Source organism: Moschus berezovskii, chromosome 2 (genome assembly GCF_049115385.1).
Source record: "Moschus berezovskii isolate FMDL1 chromosome 2, NW_MosBer_1.0, whole genome shotgun sequence".
NCBI classification, from domain to species: domain Eukaryota; kingdom Metazoa; phylum Chordata; class Mammalia; order Artiodactyla; family Moschidae; genus Moschus; species Moschus berezovskii.
The window spans coordinates 133,661,022-133,687,371 of record NC_142461.1 but is presented as its reverse complement, the minus strand read 5'-3'; the positions used below and the strand labels follow the sequence as shown (position 1 = coordinate 133,687,371).

General features: G+C 36.7%; 1 protein-coding gene across 1 annotated transcript; it reads left to right on the top strand.

The window, feature by feature from the left end:
* Positions 1–19,545: 19,545 nt before the first annotated feature.
* Positions 19,546–25,921, top strand: MSTN (myostatin). Its single transcript, XM_055397770.2, has 3 exons — positions 19,546–20,047; positions 21,869–22,242; positions 24,262–25,921. Exons 1-3 carry the CDS (start codon positions 19,675–19,677, stop codon positions 24,640–24,642), a joined length of 1,128 nt encoding a protein of 375 aa, XP_055253745.1. The 5' UTR covers positions 19,546–19,674; the 3' UTR covers positions 24,643–25,921.
* Positions 25,922–26,350: the final 429 nt, after the last annotated feature.

Here is a 26,350-nt window from a genome sequence, read left to right as displayed (position 1 = left end):
TGATAGTTTCATGATATTCTTATTTGTGAATGATGTTGAACATCTTTTCAGATTTATTGGAAATCTGTATTTCCCTTTTGTTATTTTCCTACTGGGTTGTTAACTTTTTTTCTCTAACTGAAGGTAAGAGAAATGTGGTCTTTTCCCTCTCATAAATGTTTCATTTCCCCCTTCATAATGTTTATCTTCCCAGGGACATCTATCCCTGGTCACATTTGTTATCTGGTACTGTACTTGCCTTCCTGCTGTAAACAATTAGAAAACAGGATAAAGTACCAAAAAACCCAACTCTTTCGGAAACTGTATGCAGACAGAATAAATATAAATGGGTGCTGAATTTTGTCAAAAGCTTTTTCAGTATCTATTGAGATGATCCTATGGGTTTATTCTTTAATTCGTTGATGTGATGTATCACATTGATTGATTTGTGGATACCAAAAAATCCTTGCATTCTTGGGAAGAACCCCACTTGACCATGGTGTATAATCTTTTCATGTATTGAAGCATTTGGATTGCTGTTAATAGTATTTTGTTGAGGATTTTTACATATGAATAGAGTAACACTTCATGGGCCAGGCAAAGAACAACCAGCAAACTGTAAGTTGAGTACTTCTTCAAGGTCACAAAGGGCTCCAAGTTCTGATTAGCCAGAGAGAAAGACTTGCTGAATATCCAGGGCGTTAAACAACCTCAGAAAGTTTGTATGTTCCTAGTTAGATTAAACTAGGCCTGGAGTAAAGGCTACTGTATACCCACCCTAGCAAGCCTGAAAATCAGCCTCAAAAACATCAAGCTGACCCACAAGTAACTTATCTGCTTATCTAAACCAACTTCAACACTCATTACAGAAAGACAATTTAGATCCTCTGCTGCTGCTGCTGCTACTGCTAAGTCACTTCAGTTGTGTCCGACTCTGTGTGACCCCATAGACGGCAGCCCACCAGGCTCCCCCGTCCCTGGGATTCTCCAGGCAAGAACACTGGAGTGGGTTGCCATTTCCTCCTCCAATGTGTGAAAGTGAAAAGTGAAAGTGAAGTCGCTCAGTCATGTCTGACTCGTAGCGACCCAATGGACTGCAGCCTACCAGGCTCCGCCGTCCATGGGATTTTCTAGGCAAGAGTACTGGAGTGGCTTGCGATTGCCTTCTCCGTTAGATCCTCTACAACACAGCATTTACAATTCCGTACACCTAATAAAAAATAGCAAATATACAAATGAACAAGAAAATGTGACTCAAAATAAAGAGAAAAAATAACAGTCAATGTAATAGACACAGAAGAAAGACACTGATGATGGAATTTGCAGATGAGGATTTTTAAAGTCATTATAAATATGCTCAAGTTTAAAAGAAAATAAATGAACATAATAAGGAAAGAAATGGAAAGTATAAAAAGGAACCAAATGGATTCTGGGGGATGAAATATGATATCTGATATTAAAATTTCATTTGAGGAGACTAACAGATTAGACATTGCAGAAAAAAATCTCAATGAACCAGAAAAATAGCTAAAAGTTGTCAAAACTGAAGCACACAGAGACACAGAGAGTGAAAAACAGTATTAATAGTGCCTCTGTGACCCGTGGGGCAACATCAACTGTCTAATTAATACACGTGCAATTTCAGTCCCAGAAAGGAATAAGGAAGAAAAAACATTTGGATAATAATGGTTAAACTTTTTCAAAACTGATGAAAGCTCCAAACCCACAAATTCAGAAAAGCAAATGAACCACAAGCACAAGGAGAATGAACAGAAAGAAAACCACATCCAGGCGCATCATACTAAAACTGCTGAGAACTAACAGTAGTCTCAAAAGTAGTCAAAGAAAAAGGCATGCTAATGCAAGAACAATGATAAGTATTGCCACTGATGTCTCTCAGAAACAATGCAGTGTAGAGGACAATAAAATGGCATCTTTAAAATCCAGGAAAATAATGGGGACAGAGAATTTTACACCCAGTGAAAATATCCCTCAGAAAGAAAAGTGAAAAATGCCTTTTTTTATACAGACAAAACCTGAGAGACGCTTTCACCAACAATCCTCAAGTAAACTAAATGCTCAAGAATTGCTTTTAGGCTGAAGGAAGATGATTTCACATAGAAACTTTGAGCTCTCCCAGTGGTTCTCGACTGTTGATAGTTCTGTCCCCTGGGGGAACATCTAGAAGTGTCTGGAGACATTTTTGGTTAGCATGACTTGGGGGGGAGAGTTGTTCAGTTCGGTTCAGTTCAGTCGCTCAGTCGTGTCCGACTCTCCTCGACCCCATGAATCACAGCTGTTACTGGCATCTAATAAATAGAGCTAGGGATGCTGCTAAACATCCCACAGTGAATAGGTCAGCATCCTACAACAGAGTTATCCAGCCTGAAGTGTCAGTTGTGCGGAGTGTGAGAAATCCTGATCTGTACAGTGAATGAGGAGATTTGGAATTAATAAATATATGCATAGGGACTTCATTGTTTAAGGCAAAAATAATAACAATGTATTAGGAAATTTATAACACAGGGAGAGATAAAATGTGTGACAGCAACTGCACGATGGATGGGACAGAAGAAATGGAAGCATATCATTAGGAAGTTCTCAGATTATAAAGAAAAGCAGTAAAATATTACTGGAAAGTAGACTGTGATAGTTCAGTTCAGTTCAGTCACTCAGTCGTGTCCGACTCTCCGCGACCCCATGAATCACAGCACGCCAGGCCTCCCTGTCCATCACCAACTCCCGGAGTTCACTCAAACTCATGTCCACAGAGTCAGTGATGCCATCCAGCCATCTCATTCTCTGTCGTCCCCTTCTCCTCCCACCTCCAACCTTTCCCAGCATCAGAGTCTTTTCCAGTGAGTCAACTTGTCGCATGAGGTGGCCAAAGTATTGGAGTTTCAGCTTTAGCATCAGTCCTTCCAATGAACACCCAGGATTGATCTCCTCTAGAATGGACTGGTTGGATCTCCTTGCAGTCCAAGGGACTCTCAAGAGTCTTCTCCAGCACCACAGTTCAAAAGCATCAATTCTTCGGCGATCAGCCTTCTTCATAGTCCAACTCTCACATCATTATAACTCTAGATCAACCACTACATAAATGAAACAATCAGATGCAGTGAATAAAGTACAAAAAAAAATACTCAATTTGAAAGAAGATGGAAAAAGAAGAAAAATGGAAAAAAAATAACAGGTGGGACAAATAGAAAACAAATAAAACATGCCGGACTAAAACCAAGTCATACTGATAGCTGCAGTAAATGTAAGGGCTTCCCAGGTGGTGCAGTGGTAAAGAATCTCTCTGCAATGTAGGAGACACAGAAGACTCAGGTTTGATCCTTGGGTTGGAAGATCCCCTGGAGTAGGAAACGCAATCGACTCCAGTATTCTTGCCTGGAAAATTCCATGAAAAGTGGTGCCTGGTGGTCACAAAGAGTTGGACATGACTCAGCATGCATGCATTAAATGTAAATAATCTAAACATTCCCAATAGAAGGCTGAGGTTGCAAGATTTAAAAAGCAAGACCAAAGTATATCTGGTCTATAAGAAACCCACTTTATTTTATTTTTAAAATATTTTTCTTTTTCCTTATTATTATTATTTTTTTGAGCCACACCATGTGGCTTATAGGATTTCAGTTCCCCACCCAGGAACTGAACTCAGGCCATGGCAGTGAAAGTACCAAATCCTAACCACTAGACAATCAGGGAACTCCCAAGAAGACCACTTTAAAAATAAAAATTCAGACAGGTTGGAAGTAAATGGATGGGAAAAGATATACCATGCAAACACTAATCCTCAGGAATCTGGAGTTAGGAATTCCCTGGCAGTCCAGTGGCTAAGAAACCTGATGTGTTATATTAATTCCAGACAAACACAATTTAAAGGACAGGAAATATTACCAGATATACAGAGGGACATTTCATAACCACAAAAACAATCAACTTAATTCATCACAGAAAAGTCACAATTGTAGGCATGTATACATCCAACCATGTGTGTGTGGGTGCTTAGTCGCTCAGTTGCGTCTGACTCTGCCACCGCATGGACTTGTAGCCCACCAAGTTGGACTGTCTATGGGATTTTAAAGGCAAGAATACTGGAGTGAGTTGTATTCCCTTCTCCAGGGTATCTTCCCAACCTTGGAATCGGACCTCAATCTCCTGGATAAGCAGGTGGATTCTTTACCACTAAGCCATTTGGGAAGCCCATGCATCCAATTACAGAGCTTCAAAATACTTGAAGCAAAAACTGACAGAACTTCAACACTTCTCTGTTAGTAACTGATAGACTAAATAGATAGAAAATAGGTAAGGCTATATATAAATTAAACAATCCTACCTGACTAATTGACATCTTGAATCACACACTCAACAACAACAGGATACACCTTCTTTTCAAGTGCCCCTGAAACATTCACAGATAGACCATCTGCTGGGCCATAAAACCAGCTGCAAGGAATGTAAAAGGACTGAAATTATAGAGTGTGTTATCTGATTAGAATAGAATTAAACTAAAAATCAGTAACAAAAATATATCTAGGAAATCTTCAAATATCTGGAAACTAAACAACATACTTGTAAATAGTTAAAAGGTCAAAGAAATAATCATAAGAAGAATTAGAAAATATTTTGTATTGTGCACAACTTTGTTTTCTTTACCATGCTGAAATTTAAATTTTTTTTAGCTGGGCACATTTATCAAGCTACAATAGAAAAGACTGATAAATGGGCCAAGTTAATTTTAAATTTCAGCATGGCAAAGAAAACCTGAAACTAATTCATGAATGTGTGCATGCTTAGTCTGTATGATACCCAGTCCAAAACTTACATCATGGTATTTTAAAACCACTCACATTTTACTCTCGTACTGTTTCAGTTTTGAGATTGAAATTTCTGATGAATATGAAACTGCCTGTCTTCATGGACAGTAGCCAGAGGTCTATCTGGCTATATCTGTCCCAGCGCCAACACATAATCCAGCTTTTTAATGGCCTAACTTCAAATGACACTTTTTATCTCTTATGTAGTTTTCTTGGGGCTTCCCAGGTGGTGCAGCAGTAAAGAATCTGCCTGCAATGCAGGAGATGCAGGAGATAGGAGTTCGACCCGTGGGTTGGGAAGATCCCCTGGAGTAGGAAATGGCAACCCATTCCAGTATTCTTGCCTGGAAAATTCTATGGAAAGTGGTGCCTAGTGGGCTACCATCCATGGGGTCATAAAGAGTCAGATATGACTGAGCATGCAGGCATTAAATGTAATAATGTACATTATTTTCCTTACCTGTTTGTGTCTATTTTTCCTTCTTTTTTTTTTCTGTTTCACATCTTTTTTTATTTTTCCATAAATACCATGCTATGTTAAATTACCGGTCCTTAAAATGTTTTCATATCCATTAATGCTAGTCCCCTTTCATTCCTCTTCCTTACCAAAATTTACCTACCTATTCAGAAATATTTGTTATATTTATATAATTGATTTATGTTTTGAATGGAACTGCTTTGTATTTATAGACTAAAGAGAATGACATTTATATTATAAACCACCGAGTCTTCCTATTCAAGAACAGGTTATGTCTTTCCATTTGAGTTTTAATATTTTCTCCACATGAAGCAGTGGCTTTTTACCCTGGTTGTACACTATAATCACTTTGAAAATGAAAGTGAAAGTCGCTCAGGTGTGTCTGACTCTTTGCGACCCCATGGACTATACAGTCCATGGACTTCTCCAGGCCAGAATACTGGAGTGGGTAGCCTTTCCCTTCTCCAGGGTATCTTCCCAACTCAGAGATCGAACCCAGGTCTCCTGTATTGTAGATGGATTCTTTACCAGTTGAGCCACAAGGGAAGCCCAAGAATACTGGAGTGGGTAGCCTATCCCTTCTCCAGCGGATCTTCCCAATCCAGGAATCTAACTGGGGTCTCCTGCACTGCAGACGGATTCTTTACCAACTGAGTTATCAGGGAAGCCATTATCACTTTAGACAGTTAAAAAAAATACAGATGTTTAGGTCCCAACACCAAAGGCTTAACTGGTTTTGGTGTAGAACACAGGAGTTGTGTATTAAGAGCTTAACCCTAGTCAGGGTTAAGAACTAGCAAAGCCGGCCTGCATACTTGTTGAGTTCTCCTTAGGTGTTTTTACTTGTTTTGGCTTAGTTTGGGCTGTTATTTTGAATGGCGTCTGTTTTGTTCATTATATTTTCTAATTGATTACTTTCTGCATAAAGAAAATCCAGGATTCCAGAATGTATTAATTTTGTAACTTGCCACCTTATTGAATTTGCTTAATATACATATTTTCAGTCAATATTTTATAGGCATTAAATTACACTACCTAAAAATATAATGACAACTCTGCCTTTTCTTGTCCTATACTTATGTCTTATTCCACTATCTTGTCTATTTGTGTTGGCTAATAATTCCAGAAAAGTAACAAGTAATAGTTGTGGTATCTTTGACATATTTCTGATTTTAATGAGACTATGTATAGTGTTTGACCATTAAGCATAATGCTGGTTTATCACTTCAAGAAAATATCCATCTTAAAGGTTTTTTAATAAGGAATGGTCCTAACTAAAGGACTCCTATTTAAATTCTATCAAGTGTTGCACAGGAATAAATTAAGATGATCGCATCTTTTCTCCCTCTTTCTACCTAATAATATGTTGAAAAATATTAATAGATTTCAGATGTTGAACCATGTTTGTGCTGCTGGAGTGACTTGGCTTCATTATTGTTCTTTTCTGTGTACTGCATAATTTTATTTGCTAATATTTAATTTAAAATTTTGTGTTAATTTTTTTTCTTGCTTTCACTGCCAGGTGTTAGCAGTACTGTGGTAGCTTAAATTTTTTTGGTAAGCTTTCTGTATTAACTTATTTTTATTCTTTACTTTCCAAAAATTCTAGAACAGTGGCTTTCAGAGTATTTTGATTGTGACCCAGAGTAAGAAATGGAACTTTAAAAGGGGACTTGACATAAATACATGCTTTGTAACAAAAGTTTCAAATAATAATACTTGTCCCGTGAGTTTGACTTTATACTATTCTATCAGCATAAATAAATGCTCATCTCAAAACACTATTTTGAAAAATACTGTATGTTATTTGAGGATTTGGACGAACCATGTATGAACGTGCTTTTTTCAGAAAGTAGCTCTCTGGTAATTATTCCATTTTTTTCCTTGTTTGTGTTTATTTTTCCCTAGACAATCTATATATTCTTAATGTCACATAGGTCTTAAAATGTATTTGCATAATAATTTTGCAGTATACTCTAATTCTTTAACTCTCTCACAGAGTCTGTAAATCACTTCTCTCTGTCCTTTCTGATTTAGAATATTAGTGCCTTCTTTGGAATTTCTAATATTGACTGACTTAGCCTAGTATATTCATTTTTTTTTTCTCCTTAAGGAAACAGGCTATAGATTTATATTATCAGTTCTACTGTTTTGCGGTTTCTCATTTTACCTTTTTATTTCTTTTCTGCTTTTTAAGGTTTAATTTGTAGTCTATTTTGTAGTTCATTTTCTGGTTTTTTTTATCTTAAATAGTATGTTATTTTCTTGTGTTTGTGTTTGAAACCATTACTATCTGCTGAACACAGAAGTTGTATTCTACAGCTTTGGGTGTATAATGTTTTAATTATTGTTTTGTATGCATTCTGGAGTATCAGTTTTCTTTCTTTCTTTTAACCAATGTTGCTTTAAATAGTTTTCATATTTCCAAGTAGTGGAGATGTTCATTTTTATTTTGGTCATTCATTTTTTGTTGAACTGCATGGTTTTCAGAGAATGTGGTCTGGATAACTTCTAATTTTTGGAATTAACTGCGAGATCTGTGTGTGTGTACGTGTGTGTGTGTGTGCATGCACGCACGTGCAGGCCAACCTAGAGTCAATTTTGTAAATGTTTCATGAGCTTTTAAAAATAAGATTGATTTTCACTTAACAGGATATCCGTTTCATCAATTATTTTATCAACTAAATTTATTTCATCAACCTCATTGACTTCAAAATTACTAACTACTGATGTCTTGATCCAGAAGTGAATTAGAGCAGGCTACTGCTATTTTGTTTCTGATTATGCTTCCTTGTAGTTCTGCGGTTTTCCTTTATGTACTTTTACTGTTATATCATTTGTCCTTTTAAGATTTATGAAAGGTATATCCTTTCTGTAGATCCTTTACCATTATAAAATTGCCCCTTCATCTTGTACTGTATTTTCTGCCTTAAAGTCATCCTGTCTGATTAATATCATGACCCCAACTTTCTTTTTGCTAGCATTTGCCTGGCAGATCTTTCCCCTCTGTTTTCTCTCTAGTTTTCTAGTCATTTTGCTTTAGATCTTCCTCTGCGTATATCATGTATACCCAGCCCTCACTTTACAAAAGTTAAATTTATACATTTTCAATTTTAAAAGGATTTCTAGCACAAATTAGTATTAGTAATAGGAGTACTGTTAGGTACTACTGGTGCTTTTATTAGATAGTGACAGTGACTTTAATATTTAATATTTATTAAGCACTTACTTGACAACAGGCACTGTTCTTGGTACTTACAATATTATCTTATGCAATCCTCACAACGTGACTGACATTTCCATCTTGCAGATGAGGAAATGAAGGTTTCCTAATTTCTCCAAAGTCTGAGAGCTCATAGGTACTAACTGGCAAATGTGTTTCTTTATTCACAGGTTTTGGAGAGGGGAGGTTTCATAATCGTGTTTCTAGTCACCTATTGATATACTCCACTCAGTATTGTGAGCATCCCAAGCACCTACCATTTCACCAGGAAGCTGTTGGTCTGTCCCATAGGCCACACTCCATTCCATAACCTTGCACTTGCTCAAGTCCTTCTCTGACCCACTTCTCTGTAGGTGTAGGGCAATGTTGTACATAAGTATACTCAATGCCAACCACAACCAGTGAGTGGTAAATACATTTGTCGAGATGAAATTCTAAGTAGGGTCTTTACCACATTTCATCAAGTATTTAAATTTCCCCTGTTATCTCATCAGATTTGTCCTCCGAGTCTGAGTGAAGATGAAAAATGTTAGATTTATTCATTTATTAATGATTCATTAATTTTAAATTAAGTAGAATATTTGATTGTGTTACAGTGGATTTAAATTCATTGTCTCAATAATGGACATGTTAAAATGTCCGTTATTTAACACAGATTTTGAGTCTTAATAGTAATGCCTTATTTATGGGTTTTATTCAATACATTTCTGTATGTTACAAAAAAGAGAGTAGATACATAAAACTGAATTCAAAGTTTAACCTGAAGTCCCTATGACCTTAGAAAAATGAACAGTACAGGTGATGTAGTTCTTAGAGTTCCCAGCAGGGGCCAGAATGTTCATATTAATGAACATTCACGTTGAATGACAATGTTTTTACTGTAATTCAAGATTGCATCTATTTTTAAACCAATAAGAAAGTCAAATAGAACTTTTTATAGTTAAAATTTACTAGAAACTTCTGACTTATTCATTTAAAATTTTAAGAATGTAAATATATAATTCAAAATGTCAAAAAAATGCGTTTGACAGAAGTAGTAATGTCCTGTAACAAAAGGCTGAGCAAATGCGAAGCCCAAGTAGTTTCAGTCAGTAGACACTAAAACCCCTACACTAATTGCCAGACTCAGGTCACTGGGTCTTTTGGTTGCCAAGCCAGACCATGGCCCGGGTCCAAGAACAAAGGGCACCACTGTGGCATTCACCCAGGAAATTGAGCACTGACCGTATTTGTTAATTTTAGAATATTAAAAAAATTCTTAACTCAATATAAAAAAGTACTGGTGCTTCAAAAGTATTTCAGTGCAAAGTGCCTTTGCAAATCAAATGAAATTTTAAATTTAATTCTAATTTAAGTCATGTAACCTCTCTCAGGGCCTCAGTTTCTCCATCTGTTCAAGAGTAGATCAGATATGATAATCTTAAAATTCTGATGTTCCTAAAATTTAATTTTCTCTCTTGGACAACATCATTTTTTTTTTTTTCCCTGTCTTTAGTTCTTGGCATGGTCTCTAGCACAAACCAGGTGCTCAGGAAATGTTAAATGAACAAATAAATTAATAAATAATTTTTAGAGAATTCCTCTCTAGGAATTTCAGAAGAATTTGGAAACAGAATGCCTCTGAAAGCCAATCTTCCGTGAATTATGAAAAACAATGCTTTAGGCAATTTCAAGGAAATGAGAAAACATTTTCTGAATACTCTTGAAAAAAACTGAATTCTTCTATGGCTATCACCACGTGCAGAGCACTACCTGAGTAAAGAGGGAGTCTTTTTTTTTTAAGGGTTTAAAACACTAAATTTAAAATTGAAATCTTTAAAAAGATTTTTAAGAATTTTTTTAAGGATGTAAATAATAATAGTTTATTTTATGTTCAGTTGTTGATAGGAAAATAGTTTTGATTGCACATAATTGAAAAAAGGTATCAGTAATACTCATTGATGCTTGCATCTAATGAAATCCCTTCTGTTTAGAAACAATTCTGTTTTAAATTAATCTTTGAACATTTAAAAAAAAATTATTTATTTTAATTGGAGGCTAATTACTTTACATTATTGTATTGGTTTTGCCATACATTGACATGAATCTGCCCTGGGTGTACATATGTTCCCCATCTTGAACCCCCCTCCCACCTCCCTCCCCATCCCATCCCTCTGGTTCATCCCAGTACACTAGCCCTGAGCATCTTGTATCATGCATCGTGATAATATACATGTTTCAATGCCATTCTCCCAAATCATCCCACCCTCGTCCTCTCCCACAGAGTCCAAAAGACTGTTCTATACATCTGTGTCTCTTTTGCTGTCTCGTATACAGGGTTATCATTATCATCTTTCTAAATTCCATATATGTGCGTTAATATACTGTATTGGTGTTTTTCTTTCTGGTTTACTTCACTCTGTATAATAGGCTCCAGTTTCACCCACCTCATTAGAACTGATTCAAATGTATTCTTTTTAATTGCTGAGTAATACTCTATTATGTAAATGTACCACAGCTTTCTTATCCATTCGTCTGCAGATGGACTTCTAGGTTGCTTCCATGTCCTGGCTATTATAAACAGTGCTGCAATGAACATTGGAGTACATGTGTCTCTTTCAATTCTGGTTTCCTCAGTGTGTATATCCAGGAGTGGGATTGCTGGATCATATTTCCAGTTTTTTGAGGAATCTCCACACTGTTCTCCATAGTGGCTGTACTAGTTTGCATTCCCACCATCAGTGTAAGAGGGCTCCCTTTTCTCCACACCCTCTCCAGCATTTATTGCATTTATTGCATGTAGACATTTGGATAGCAGCCATTCTGACCAGCGTGAAATGGCACCTCACTGTGGTTTAAGAAATTTCTTTTATCTGCAGAAACATACTCTGTTTCTGTTTTATCTGCAGAAACATAGTCTGTTTCAAAGATCCCCCCAAAACAAAACCCCAAGAATTGCAAGATTTTCTCTTGGGAAGTGTTTGTTTACTGGAAGGCTTATTAACTTAATAATAAGGGAGAGTAAAGAGTTCAAAGCTAAAGATCTGTTTTTGTCAGTTCAATCTATATTGTCATCTGTTCTGGAAACCCTGAACTTGTTCTAAAGTAAACTAAACTAAACTATCATGAAGAAAATCAGCCATCAAAAATAAGGAAAACGAACCTCTTATACTCAATTTTTTCTTATTTGTAAATTTAAAAAATTTAACTTCATTAAGTCTGGGGACCAATGTATAGCTACAGGCAGGAATTTTATGCCTTCTTAGTCCAGAGAGGTGGGCAATGGTGTGGGTTTATTCCAGAAGTAAAGATGTGGGTGCAGCAAATATGGCAGCCCAACTGGAGGCTGCTATCACGTAGAGGATCTGAAACTCCCTCCAGGCTGTCTCACTGGGTGTGCATTCAACATAAACAGAAAGAAGACCCACGTCCAGTGAAAAGGGCTAATTAGTGAATCACAGGCTTTCGCCAAACAACGGTCAATGATTTGGGCAAAGGACTTAAGTAGTTCCGCTTATTTGCTATTAGTAGAATAAAGAAATTTTTGAGCTTGGTTCTCAGTGCTTGAATAATAAGATTCCTCTTCAAGGAAAAACAATTTTTTTTGAGAACTCATAGATAAAAGTCAAATCTATCACTTTAGATGTCACTTGAAGCCACCTTGATTATAGTAAAAAAAAAAACTCAGCTGTAAACATTTTTTTAATAATACTGTAGACACTGTATCTTTATACACTGTATAAAATGAAGACACTGAAGATGTAAAGTGGTTCCCTGGATGATCCAGAATATGCAATATGCATCAAAAACTAACTTTTTTAAATGGCCTAAATGAGCTTACTTACAAAACGGAAATAGAGTCACAGATGTAGAAAATATACTTACGGTTATCTAGGGAGGTGGGGGGAGGGTAAACTGGGAGATACGAATTGACACATACACACTACTATATATACAACAGGTAACTAATAAGAACCTACTGTATAGCACATAGAACTCTACCCAATACTCTGTAATGACATATATGGTAATAGAATCCAAAAAGAGCGGATACGTGTATATGTATAAACTGATTCACACCCCTTGCCTTGCCTAAACACAGACACACAGACACACACACCCCTTGCCTTGCCTAAACACACACAAACACATCCCCTTTGAGATTTCTTTCCTCCTCTTTGGCTACTTTTGACTCAGTTTGACCTAGATAGGACCTGTGTTGGGTAAGGGCTTTGGCAGTCTCAAGTAGTGTCAGGGCAAGCATGGTCACTCCCTAGCAAGGTCTTATTACTAGCTACAGAGTCTCTCTGTGCAGTCATAGATCATTGAGTGCAAAACTCCAGTGGCATGTTTGAGTGCCATGCATGCTCTCACCGGAGAAGGCAATGGCAAGCCACTCCAGTACTCTTGCCTAGAAAATCCCATGGATGGAGGAGCCTGGTAGGCTGCAGTCCATGGGGTCGCTAAGGGTCGGACACGACTTAGCGACTGCACTTTCACTTTTCACTTTCACACATTGGAGAAGGAAATGGCAACCCACTCCAGTGTTCTTGCCTGGAGAATCCCAGGGACGGCAGAGCCTGGTCGGCTGCCGTCTAAGGGGTCGCACAGAGTCGGACACGACTGAAGTGACTTAGCAGCAGCAGCAGCATGCTCTCACAGAACTGTGAGAGGAGGCGAGGACACAGGACCCACCAGTACTGGGACTCTCTACCAGGGCGAGCAAGAGGGAACCTGATAGAAAGGCTGCGCGCTATAGAGCAAGCAAAAACACAACCAGAGCCACTCAGAAAGTCTGTAAATATAAATATAACAACACATTGTGAATATTAAAGTATAAATATACCACCGAAAAATCAGAAAGTGGAACTTTTTTGTATTCAAGGGGACAGTCATTCATTTATCGATTCAGTTATCAGTAAACACATTTGGGAACTGTAAAAATCTAACACACACGTATAATTTCAACACCAAGTCTTTGAGTCTAGTCTCTTTTTTTCAATGGAAAAGAAGAGGAAACTAAATTATAACTTAATTTTTATTCTTTGTATTACAAATGTATAATTAATAAATTGGAGTTTCCATTTCAGAAAGGAAGAAGATAAATCACATTTTGCAGCTTTCCTGAACTAATACTACTTCTAAAGGACAGTGAAATGCAGAAGTTTTGTTAACTGGGATATTATTATGACATGTTACCATAATATGAATGTTATCATCTCAAGACTGACCTGAAAACCAAAATAAAGAAAACCCTCAAGACCAGATTTCAGTCTACCCCCTCGAGCTGACAAACGTTGGCCAAATGTCCTCTACAGAACCTGTCAGTTCGTAGTTGGTAATTATAAAACAATAAAGTGTATATTTCTGCTCTTGGCAATGATTATGTATCAGTTAAAAAGTAAACATTGTCTAAAAATCACCATATTTGATGTCTCATTAAAACAAAGCTACAAATATTAAGATGAGAAGCCTTAAAGTTAGATGGGAAAATATTCAACTGAGGCAGTATAAAATGCATTGCTGTGGGGCAAAGTGTGGTCTGGAGATCCCTGGAGTGAAGACCCTTTTAGACGATCTGTGGAGTAAGAACTGTTTTCATAACAAAGCTGAGACTTCCTTGCTATTCTTATTTTCTCTTACATGCATAGTTGAGTTTTCCAGAGGTTCCATGCTATGTGATATCATCATTACTCTGTCAGCAAAGAGAGTATATGTTTGCATATGTCTATATTCTAACATTTCCCATTTTTAATTTATAATACATTAAATATTGATAGATATGACCCACATAAACAAAAGCTTTTGAGGATCCTAAATAACTTTTCAGAGTAAAGGAATCTTGAGACCAAAAGGTTTGAGAATTATTGTTTTAGGGGATACACCTCAAGTGAAAGAGCACAGCTCATCAAATTTCCATTCTATACTGAAGAATTTGGAAGATTGAACCTAAAATTGAAGATTGCAGGTTTTATGACTGTCTCTGTCTGTTTTCTCCTCAGAATTTAGCATGATGCCAGGCACATAATTTGTTGTTGTTCAGCTGCTAAGTCATCTCTGACTTTTTGTGACGCCATGAACTGCAGCATGCCAGGTTTCTCTGTCCTTCACCATCTCCTGGAGTTTGCTCCAATCATGTCCATTGAGTCACTGATACCATCCAAACATCTCCTCCTCTATAAGACACATAATAGGCGTTAGAATATATCATAAATAATAAGTGAGTTAATACAGTTGAAACTCAACAACACAGGGGTTAGAAGTGCCAACTCTCGTCCAAGTTGAAAGTCCACATATAATTTTACAGTCAGCCTTGGATACATGCATATCCAAGGTTCTGCATCTGAGGATTCAACCAGCCTCAGACAGTGTAGTGCATGTTTAGTGAAAAATGTGCATCTAAGTGGACCCATGCAGGTCAAACCTGTGTTGTCCAAGGGTCCACAGTATACACACACATGCATACATACATTTCTAAATGAAAGCTATGCCATCTGACTGATTCAAGGTCACATAAGATGTCAGCAAGAAACCCAGAACTATATTCCAGATCTCTATTCCTATACTGCTACTCTCTGAGTCAAGGGTACTTTTGTTTTTGTTCATTTTTGTTCTGTAATCTGTTGAGAGCACGGATAATCAGATACTGCCACTGTAGGGTGGCAGCTTCTCATGCTGTTATGTGAGTTGAGTACTATCCAGTTTTTTTCTGGCTTTAAGTCTAATCAGAACAGTGTTATACGGAAGGGCTATCATCACAAGGAAATGGCAAGGGAGATCAGATAAAATGCATCTTTCTCTCTTTCCCACAACAGAGCTGAACTTTTCATGATTTGTTCTTATTCTAATTCTTCGTCTCTTCCTTTCTTTGGCCACATCATGAAACTTCTGGCAAACTTTTACGTTAATGCCACTTGGGAGCTCCAGTACTCTTGCCTAGAAAATCCCATGGATGGAGGAGCCTGGTAGGCTGTAGTCCATGGGGTCGCTAAGGGTCGGACACGACTGAGCGACTTCACTTTCACTTTTCACTTTCACACATTGGAGAAGGAAATGGCAACCCACTCCAGTGTTCTTGCCTGGAGAATCCCAGGGATGGGGGAGCCTGATGGGCTTCCGTCTATGGGGTCACACAGAGTCGGACATGACTGAAGTGACTTAGCAGCAGCAGCAGCAGCAGAATGCAAACAGTAAAACAATTAATGCCTTTTGGGAAATACGCTTTATACTCTTAAAGTTGTTTTCAAACATACACCCCTCCTCCCACTGCCTGGTGTTTGTAAGACAGGTGAAAGAAGTTTGCTTGCTACCTTACTTATGGTTACACAAACGTAAGGCCCACCGAGTACAAAGAAGAACAGGGGGAAAGAAAACTCCAGGTCTCGTGAGGAGGAGCACTGGACTCCTGTGCGAAGAAACTGCTTTCAAAGATGGGAAGGCCAACACGGTGGTTGACACGCCCTCCCAGTCCCCTGGAAGGCATTCTCGACGCACTCATCCTAGCAACAAAGTCCTGTCCAAAGTTAGGCCCCCAGCACCCAGACAGCAGTGAAGGTTCCTACTGCTGGTGAACCTTGCTGCTCCGAAGCCATCGGAAGGTTGCAGTCACCGACACTGGAGAAGGAAACTACGTTCTTGAAACTTCTGGAGTGCCTCTTAATTCATTCAATGCTGACCTCTGGAGATCCTGACTGGATAGAGCTGACTCTCATTATTCACAGTGGTTATGTTCTCCCCAGTCACTGCCAACATGAATAAGTGATCACTGAACCACTGCCCCTAGGGGAACTACAAGGTGAGAGTCCCGTCAGCCTCCGGTCACATCTTTGTTAACCAATCAATAAATAACCTTTCTTTGTGTGCATTTCTGTTTTAAAATATCTTATTTAATACACACTGCTGATTCTTCAGCGTTGGATTCACAGCCAAAAGCCCTATAACTGAAACCTGAATGAAGCTTACATAACACACATTGTTTTTCTATGCGGAAAAATTTTTCCTTCAATCCTACCACAGTATTCTTGTTTAAAAACTGTGGGCAAAATATACATGACATGAAACTGACTATTTAACCAATTTTAACTGGACAGTTCAGTGACACCAAGTACACTTACCTTGTTGTGCAACTATGATCAACATCCATCTCCAGAACTTTTTGATCTTCCCAAATTGAAAACTCTGCATCTGTTGAACAGTAGCTTCCCCCCATCACACCACGCCCTTCCTCCAGCCCCCCGGCACCACCATTCTTCTTTCCATAGCAGTCATCCTGTGCCTAGGAGCACAGCCCTTCAACACTGTGCTTGGGGGGCACTGGAAGCAACAGGGTCACCCCTACCCCCACCAAATGCACACAGAAATATAAAAATCACGGTGGTATATCGATTGCAAAAAGGGCGCTTACTAAGTACGAGGGCTGAAACAAGGCAGGGAATCGACTTGGTTGACCTCAACTGGGATCCTGTGTGTTGGAAGCCTCACAGTTTTCATTTTCTGTGCGTGTGCACAAACGCTTATAAAAGCACTGTGAGTATTGTTTATGGAGTTAAGATAAATCTCAGCAAGGGGTAAATGTGCAAACACGGGATCCGTGAATAACGAGCACTGACCATATGGAAATGGTAATCTTTGTTTCCTTTATTCCAGGCAGTAAGGAGAAAGCGCTCACAGGGCTGCCTTACAACATTTTACTAGACAGCTAGCCTATGCTAGTCGGTAACTGGCAACTACAAACTGAAGCAGCTCTCGTTCATGTGGAGGATAAATTTAACCATAATCTCAAACCCCTCTGCATGAAACAAAGACTAAGGACTCGAGTCCCAGTTATCAATCACTTACTATTTGACAGGCACTGTACTCAACAATTGACATGTGTTAGGAGAAGGCAATGGCAAGCCACTCCAGTACTCTTGCCTAGAAAATCCCAAGGATGGAGGAGCCTGGTAGGCTGCAGTCCGTGGGGTCGCTAAGGGTCAGACACAACTGAGCGACTTCACTTTCACTTTTCACTTTCACACATTGGAGAAGGAAATGGCAACCCACTCCAGTGTTCTTGCCTGGAGAATCCCAGGGATGGGGGAGCCTGGTGGGCTTCCGTCTATGGGGTCACACAGAGTCGGACACGACTGAAGTGACTTAGCAGCAGTAGCAGCAGCAGCAGTGAATTATATGAGAGTCGGACACGATTGAGCGACTGAACTGAACTGAACTGAACACTCTCTGAGGAAACTGAAGGTTAGAGAAGTATCTCATGCATTATTACACAGTGGCAAACTGAGACCTGAACTCAGGTCTATCCAACTCCAGGACCTGAGATCCCAATTGCTATACAATTCTAATCAAGTTAAAGGGGAAAAAAGATTTGATTTGCTCAGAAGTGTATAGGGGCATCCGTTATGATTATAACATTACAAAGATTTATATGTTGAAAAATAAATTTACCAAACAAATAAAACTTTATAAGCCTGATCTAATACGGCTCCACAACAAAGACTATCTGAAATCCTTCAGGGCATCTGGTTTGTGTCTGGTTTTCCTTAATCTTTAATGATGGGCAAATCTAATGCATTATGTAAGGCCATTTTTTCTCAAGAGATGTAGATACCTCTTAAGAATTTGATGAAAATGCATTAACTTTTCAGGCTACTGAGTTGCATTTTAGTGCACTGAGGCAGTAAATTAGTGTACAATGTGCGAAAGTAGTGACCTAAAAAATAAATATTTGATATGAACCACTGCACTCTCTTGGGAAAAAAAAGTAATGGATTAACTCTCTTAGGAGTCCTTAGCTTCCCCAAAAGTAGTAGGAAAAATGAATCTCCTGTGGCCTGGAAACAGCTTCTGTTTCTTGCTGGCTATATTTGTTTAGCTTTTTAATAGTTCATTTGATTAGAACTTGTGGCTCCCAAAGCTAAGGTTGAGAGTTTGATCCCTACAGAGGCCACTTAAATTTAGAGAACAAAAAGCCCCATTCTCTGCTCCCAGACCTTACCCCAATCCCTGCCAGGGGTCTGCCCTCTGGTCAAACGAGAAACTGGCAAAGGAAGTACTAGGAAGTAGCACAGTACTAGGAAGTAGAAAAATGTACTAGCACAGTACTGAGAAGTAGAAAAATGGGCACCCTTTATTACGGCGTTCCTTTCCTTTTCTGTGTTCACAATTTTCGGATATAATTTACAGAGAGTAGATAAATACATTTTTTCTTTTACCACTGGAAAGCTGAGGAAAACTTTGTTACCCATCATAAAATTCACTATCTTCTTATTCTAAGTCATTCTAAGTTATTCTAAGATCAAATAGCTGACAATATCCTCTTTGTAATAAACAATGAAAAAACACATCCTCTGAGCAATATTAATCTGCAACTTTAGGATAGGAAGTAACTTAATAGTAGTCAATCAAAACTGAAATACAATTTTCATATGAATAAAAGATATTACTTAAAAGTAATTCCATGAGCAATTTAATATTAAAGTAGGATTTTCATTATGTGCTAAGAATTTATTCAGGGAAACAAGTTTCTCAAATTATACCAGAAAATCTTTTAATAGTACCACAGTGTTTTCATTTAAGCCTTCCTAAATAAATCTGTATTTTCTAATTATGCAAGAATAAAAATAATTTAATATAACAAATAAAATTCTTTTTACTTCAAATGCTTACTTAAATAGTATAAAATCATTTTATTTTCTGAGGGAAAAACATATCAACTTTTTAAGTATGAAGTGTAAATTAAGATTTATTCACTTAAATTATAATTTTAAAGTTTCACATATAAAGATGAGTAAGATCTAAGTATATATGTTATTGTTAATATAGTTTTTAATTTTTTGAATGTCACATACAGCCTTTATTATTCATAGATTTATTCCTTTTAAGAAGTAGTCAAATGAATCAGCTCACCCTTGACTGTAACAAAATACTGTTTGGTGACTTGTGACAGACAGGGTTTTAACCTCTGACAGCGAGATTCATTGTGGAGCAAGAGCCAATCACAGATCCCGACGACACTTGTCTCATCAAAGTTGGAATATAAAAAGCCACTTGGAATACAGTATAAAAGATTCACTGGTGTGGCAAGTTGTCTCTCAGACTGGGCAGGCATTAACGTTTGGCTTGGCGTTGCTCAAAAGCAGAAGAAAAGTAAAAGGAAGAAGTAAGAACAAGGGAAAAATTGTATTGATTTTAAAACCATGCAAAAACTGCAAATCTATGTTTATATTTACCTATTTATGCTGATTGTTGCTGGCCCAGTGGATCTGAATGAGAACAGCGAGCAGAAGGAAAATGTGGAAAAAGAGGGGCTGTGTAATGCATGTTTGTGGAGACAAAACACTAAATCCTCAAGACTAGAAGCCATAAAAATCCAAATCCTCAGTAAACTTCGCCTGGAAACAGCTCCTAACATCAGCAAAGATGCTATAAGACAACTTTTGCCCAAGGCTCCTCCACTCCGGGAACTGATTGATCAGTACGATGTCCAGAGAGATGACAGCAGTGACGGCTCCTTGGAAGATGATGACTACCACGCCAGGACGGAAACGGTCATTACCATGCCCACGGAGTGTGAGTAGTCCTGTAGTGCAGAGCAGCGGTTCTGCTGACTGCTGTTCTAGTGTTTATGAGAAACCGATCTATTTTCAGTCTCTTTTAACAAGCTGCTGGCTTGTATGTACGTAGGAGGGAAAGAGCTTTTTTCAAGATTTCATGAGAAATATACTAATGAGACTGAAAGCTGCTACATTATTTGTTTCCTTAGAGAGCTAAAAAGCTAAAAATAAAAAATGAAATGCTTGCATAGCATTCATGTTATATAGTTTAGTATGACAACCATAACATTTTAATATTTTCACAGCTTAATGCTACCAAGGTAAAGGGTTGGGAGACAGTATCAGCAATGTGAAAAATTCACATGAAAGTTCCTAATTGCATTTGGTTGCCTGAAATATGCATTTATAATAACAGGTTTTTTTTTTCACTAATAAAAGAGAAAGGAAGAAATCTGTAGATGTTGAAGCCTATTTGGGCATTTGCTGAACACTTAGAATGACTTCTGTTATTCAAAACTATTTCTCATAGGGTTTTTATGTTCTTCACAGACTATCTAATTTTGAAAGCTATTATAGTGGAAAGGATAAAAATATTCTTAATAAACTCAATGTATTAGAGCAATAAGGAAATAAACAGCATAATGATAAATCATGAGCTAATTAGCAGAAAATGCTAAGAAATAAGCATTTTAATTGAGTAGGTTATGGCTTACAAAGTTCCACTTATACCCTGGCCATGGTACTGTTGTTGAGAGTACCTGGTCTGCACATATCTAGGAGGCACATGTTTAATAACCTTCTAAAATATTATTTTATTCCTTATAGGAGGGAGAACTATTACCTGTATGTAGTATCTATGTTGTTTCTGAAAGATAATATGTTTCATACCATTTCTGATGCAGTCAGTTCAAACCTATACTCAAGGAAAGGGAGACAGGCACCTTAACAGAGAAGGTATGACAAGAAAGATTTTTGTGCCATGTGTCTGTGATCTTGCTTTATACAGGGCTCTACCCACTTTAAACTGGACTCAAAACAGTTTGAAGTTTTCTTATTAAGTAACTAGGTTATAAGGCAACAAATAAATTTCCTTTAAGACTGTGCTATCAGATAATCCTGGAATAGATTTGCCTCATTTATAAACAATCTTGAGAAAACAAAATGGCAAGAAATTGCTAAGTGCTTCTGCTTACAATGACAGCCTGGCCCTAAAGACAATGTTTTCTAAGTTTTTAAACAGCTTGAACACAACATCTAAATTTTGGTGCTAATTACCTGCTAGTTTTTTTATTTTTTCCTTTAAAAGGCTGTTCCAGCGCCCTAACATAACAGATGTACTATATTTTCTACTAATTCCCAAGGCTCAGTTGGTTGCTCAGTGTGTCTTGTCCCCAGGTAATTCAGGCCTGGGGGAAGGGTTCCTTCCTCCAGACTGATTGGTACAGCTGCTCAGTAAGTGTAACTACTCAGATTCCCAAAGAATTCTAAGTGGATGTTCTTCCACAGTGTCTCTTGTTCTCTCTAATCATCATCATTTTAAAATTTCATCCACTTTTCATTCCTTAATAGAATTTTCCTTAGTCCACAGTTCTCTGGAAAGGAAGTAGGCTGCTCATAAACAGCTGAAAAAACACATACCTAAAAGATTCTGAAAAGCTATAATTCTTATACTTCATATTTTGCTGTTATGAATGAAATTCTACATATTTTTCCACTTTAAAAGACTAAATATGCACACATTATTCCAATAAAAAAATGCTCATAGATTGACATGAAGGCGTTCGTTCATTTTTCATAAAAATTATCTTAGTAACTTTTTTTTCTTATTCATTTATAGCTGATCTTCTAATGCAAGTGGAAGGAAAACCCAAATGTTGCTTCTTTCAATTTAGCTCTAAGATACAATACAATAAAGTAGTGAAGGCCCAACTGTGGATATATCTGAGACCTGTCCAGACTCCTACGACAGTGTTTGTGCAAATCCTGAGACTCATCAAACCCATGAAAGACGGTACAAGGTATACTGGAATCCGATCTCTGAAACTTGACATGAACCCAGGCACTGGTATTTGGCAGAGCATTGATGTGAAGACAGTGTTGCAAAACTGGCTCAAACAACCTGAATCCAACTTAGGCATTGAAATCAAAGCTTTAGATGAGAATGGTCATGATCTTGCTGTAACCTTCCCAGAACCAGGAGAAGATGGACTGGTAAGTGATTACTGAAAATAACATGCTAAAAACCTTATTATGTATTTATTCATAATGTGAATGAACAGTAGTGAAAAATAACTACCAGTTTCCTGTGCTTATAAGCCAGACAAAGGTACCTACCTTTACCCCAATGGTAGCCCTGTACCCAATAAAAGTAGGTGTCCCATTTCTCATCCTATGAAACACTCTCTTGATACTTTTACTTTGCATGAGGATTTAAAAGAAAAAAAGGTATACCATGGTCCTTAATATTTCAGGGAATTATTTTGCATTGAGAATGAAATATAAAATGCTTTCCATTGATGTGCTACATGATTATATAAATAAAAATATGAAGTCTTCACAGTGGATTCTAGTACACATACAACAACACATTTTTTTCCCTAGAAGAGTGACAAATTTGTTAAAATTCTTTTGCTTAATAAAGCAGAAAAATAAACTCTAAAAGTTATAATTAAAATAAAATGCTTTTACTTATAGAAATTAACTAGATATAGTTTAGGTTTATATACTATTAAATATACTATATTTAAGATCTCTCATGATAAATATGTTCCTTTTTTTATAGACTATTGATGCACTGATGTATATGTGGATTACTTTGTGAATTACCCCTGATAAAATTAAAAATTTCAGGCTAGTTAACTTCTACTAACCAGCTATTTTCTGAACTGCCTTACTGTACTTTAACAGGCGTTAACTTAGGTAATATCAACTAATTTAATATAAAGGCAAACAGAAAATAATGCCTTATATATTATAAAAATTAATAAAAAACCATTTAAAAACCTAGTATAAGTTTAGAGCTACTCACTCTTCTGGCTTATCTATACTTGTATTTACTTCTGTTTTAAAAAACTTTTTTAATGTGACCATACTTTTTATTTCCATTTATTGATATAATTTACAACAAAAGATTATATTTGCAAGCTTTATAGTTTTTAAGTGAACTTATTGGTAAAGAATATCATATCTAAATGATATCTAAATGTAAAGTAAATCATACCTAAATGAAAACATATTCTTTAAGAGATTATAAAATTTTCCAAGTGATCGATTTTTCTTTAAATATACTACATAAAGTGTACTGACTCCCAAAATGATGTTATCTTGTATAATCTTAAATACCAATAATTACCAGGTCTATTTTGATTTTAATATAGGATAAAAAAAGAATGTGTTCTTTTTCTAGGTAGCATTTTAATGATCAAAGTTGGTGACTTGACAGAGGTTTTAATTATTATTAAACAGATGACTAATAGGATGTATTCCTCAGACTTTTCCATATAAAAGGAGAAATGTCTCAAATTCATGAAAAGATTGGTACAGGAGGAAGATTAGCAAAATTGTTGTTTAAATGTCTGAATGGAAACATTTTTCAGTGAAAGAGTAAAGGGAGTATCATTGTATCTTCTGAATCTGTGCCTCTTTCCCTTGGACTTGGTCTTTCCAGCCCTATATTCTTACTACTATCTTCACCACTCTGCCTTCCTTTTTCCCGTTACATCTGTGCAGTATTGGGTGGCAACTGTTCTGTTTCGGTGTTAATATCCACGTCTCCCTGAATAAGACCGAGTGAATGGAGGGTGCATGAGTACACCTGTCCCTCCAGCAGTCGTCAGACGTGTTTAGCCACCGTATTTAATCAGTGAGCAGGAAGACATGAGCTAGCCGTGTTCCTCTTCTTTCCTCCCTGCTCCTTTCTTTTCTCTTCCCCTCTCCCTTTACTGTCCTCACCGGTATTTTCAGAGCATCTACTATGTGTCAGGCATTCGGATACTCAAACCGAGGAAAACAAGACAAAGATCTGACCACAGGGGAATCCCTATGGCTACTGTAGACTTTTGAGCCATAAAGGAAGAATCAAGCCTAGTGCAAATGAAAATTCCTTAATGCTGCCTTTTAAAAAGAAATGTGACATAAGCAAAATGATTAGTTTCTTTCTTTAATAATGAGTCCTTGCAGTAGGAGAGTGTTTTGGGATCTATTACTAACTCTTCTTTCCTTTCCATGCAGAATCCTTTTCTAGAAGTCAAGGTAACAGACACACCAAAAAGATCGAGGAGAGATTTTGGGCTTGATTGTGATGAGCACTCCACAGAATCTCGATGCTGTCGTTACCCTCTAACTGTGGATTTTGAAGCTTTTGGATGGGATTGGATTATTGCACCTAAAAGATATAAGGCCAATTACTGCTCTGGAGAATGTGAATTTGTATTTTTGCAAAAGTATCCTCATACCCATCTTGTGCACCAAGCAAACCCCAGAGGTTCAGCTGGCCCCTGCTGTACTCCTACAAAGATGTCTCCAATTAATATGCTATATTTTAATGGCAAAGAACAAATAATATATGGGAAGATTCCAGCCATGGTAGTAGATCGCTGTGGGTGCTCATGAGATTTATATTTGGTTCATAGCTTCCTAAAACATGGAAGGTCTTCCCCTCAACAATTTGAAACTGTGAAATTATGTACCACAGGCTATAAGCCTAGAGTATGCTACAGTCACTTAAGCACAAGCTACAGTATATGAACTAAAAGAGAGAATATATGCAATGGTTGGCATTTAACCATCAAAACAAATCGTATAATAAAAAGTTTTATGATTTCCAGAGTTTTTGAACTAGGAGATCAAATTCCATTCGTCTTCAAATATATTACAACACATGCAGGTGAATGAAAGCAGTTCTCCTTGTCTTCTGGTGAATTAAAGGAGTATGCTTTAAAATCGATTTCTTTACAGTTTCACTTAATATTTACAGAAAAATCTATACGTAGTATTGGTAAAATGCAGTATTGTTATATGCCATTATTTGAAACATCCTTAAACACTTGAATTTATATTGTATGATAGCATACTTGGTAAGATGAGATTCCACAAAATAGGGATGGTACACCATAAGCAAGTTACCATTCCTATTCTGATTGACACAGTACATTAACAGTTTATGCCAATGGTGCTAATACAGTAGGCTGAATGGCTGATGTTATCAGGTTTATCAAGCAAAAAACATTCAGTAAAGTAATAAGTTTCTCCTTTCTTCAGGTGCATTTTCACACTCCTCCCTATGGGCAATGGATTTTCTATAAAGAAAGAAAAATCATTTTTTCTAGAGGTCTACATTTAATTCTGTAGCATACTTGGAGAAGCTGCATTTAAAAGGCAGTTAAAAAGTATTCATTTTTGTCAAAATTTCAAAATTATAGCCTGCCTTTGCAACACTGCAGCTTTTAGGATGAAATCATGGAAATGACTGATTCTATCAATATTGTATAAAAAGACTTTGAAACAGTTGCATTTATATAATATGTATACAATATTGTTTTGTAAATAAATGTCTCCTTTTTTATTTACTTTGGTATATTTTTACAGCAAGGACATTTCAAATTAAGTATTAAGGCACAAAGACATGTCATGTAGGACATAAAAGCAAATGCTTATATTTCGGAGCAAATTAGTTGATTAAATAGTGGTCTTAAAACTCCATATGCTAATGGTTAGATGGTTATATTACAATCATTTTATATTTTTTTACATTATTAGCATTCACTTATGGATTCATGATGGCTGTATAATGTGAATGTGAAATTTCAATGGTTTACTGTCATTGTATTCAAATCTCAACGTTCCATTATTTTAATACTTATAAATATTAAGCATACCAAAATGATTTAACTCTATTATCTGAAATCAGAATAATAAACTGATGATATCTTACAAATTGTTAATTTTATTTTATAATTTGATAATGAATATATTTCTGCATATATTTACTACTATTTTGTAAATTAGGATTTTGTTAATCAAATAAATTGTACTTATGATTAAGTGAAATTATTTCTTACATCTAATGTGTAGAAACAATGTAAGTTATATTAAAGTGTTTTCACCTTTTTTGAAAGGCAATAGTTTTATGTTATAATGATTAACTCTAGATTTTTGGTTTCCACTTTATTATAAAAGTTTAATGACTGAGCACAAAAGTTTGGTTTTGAAATTTGAGGTCTGCTACTGTAGTTTATCATGAGTGAAATTCCTGTTAAATTGGTTGTAGTCAAGTTGCTTTAAACATACAAAAGCAAGGACTAGTTGCATCTGTTTCATT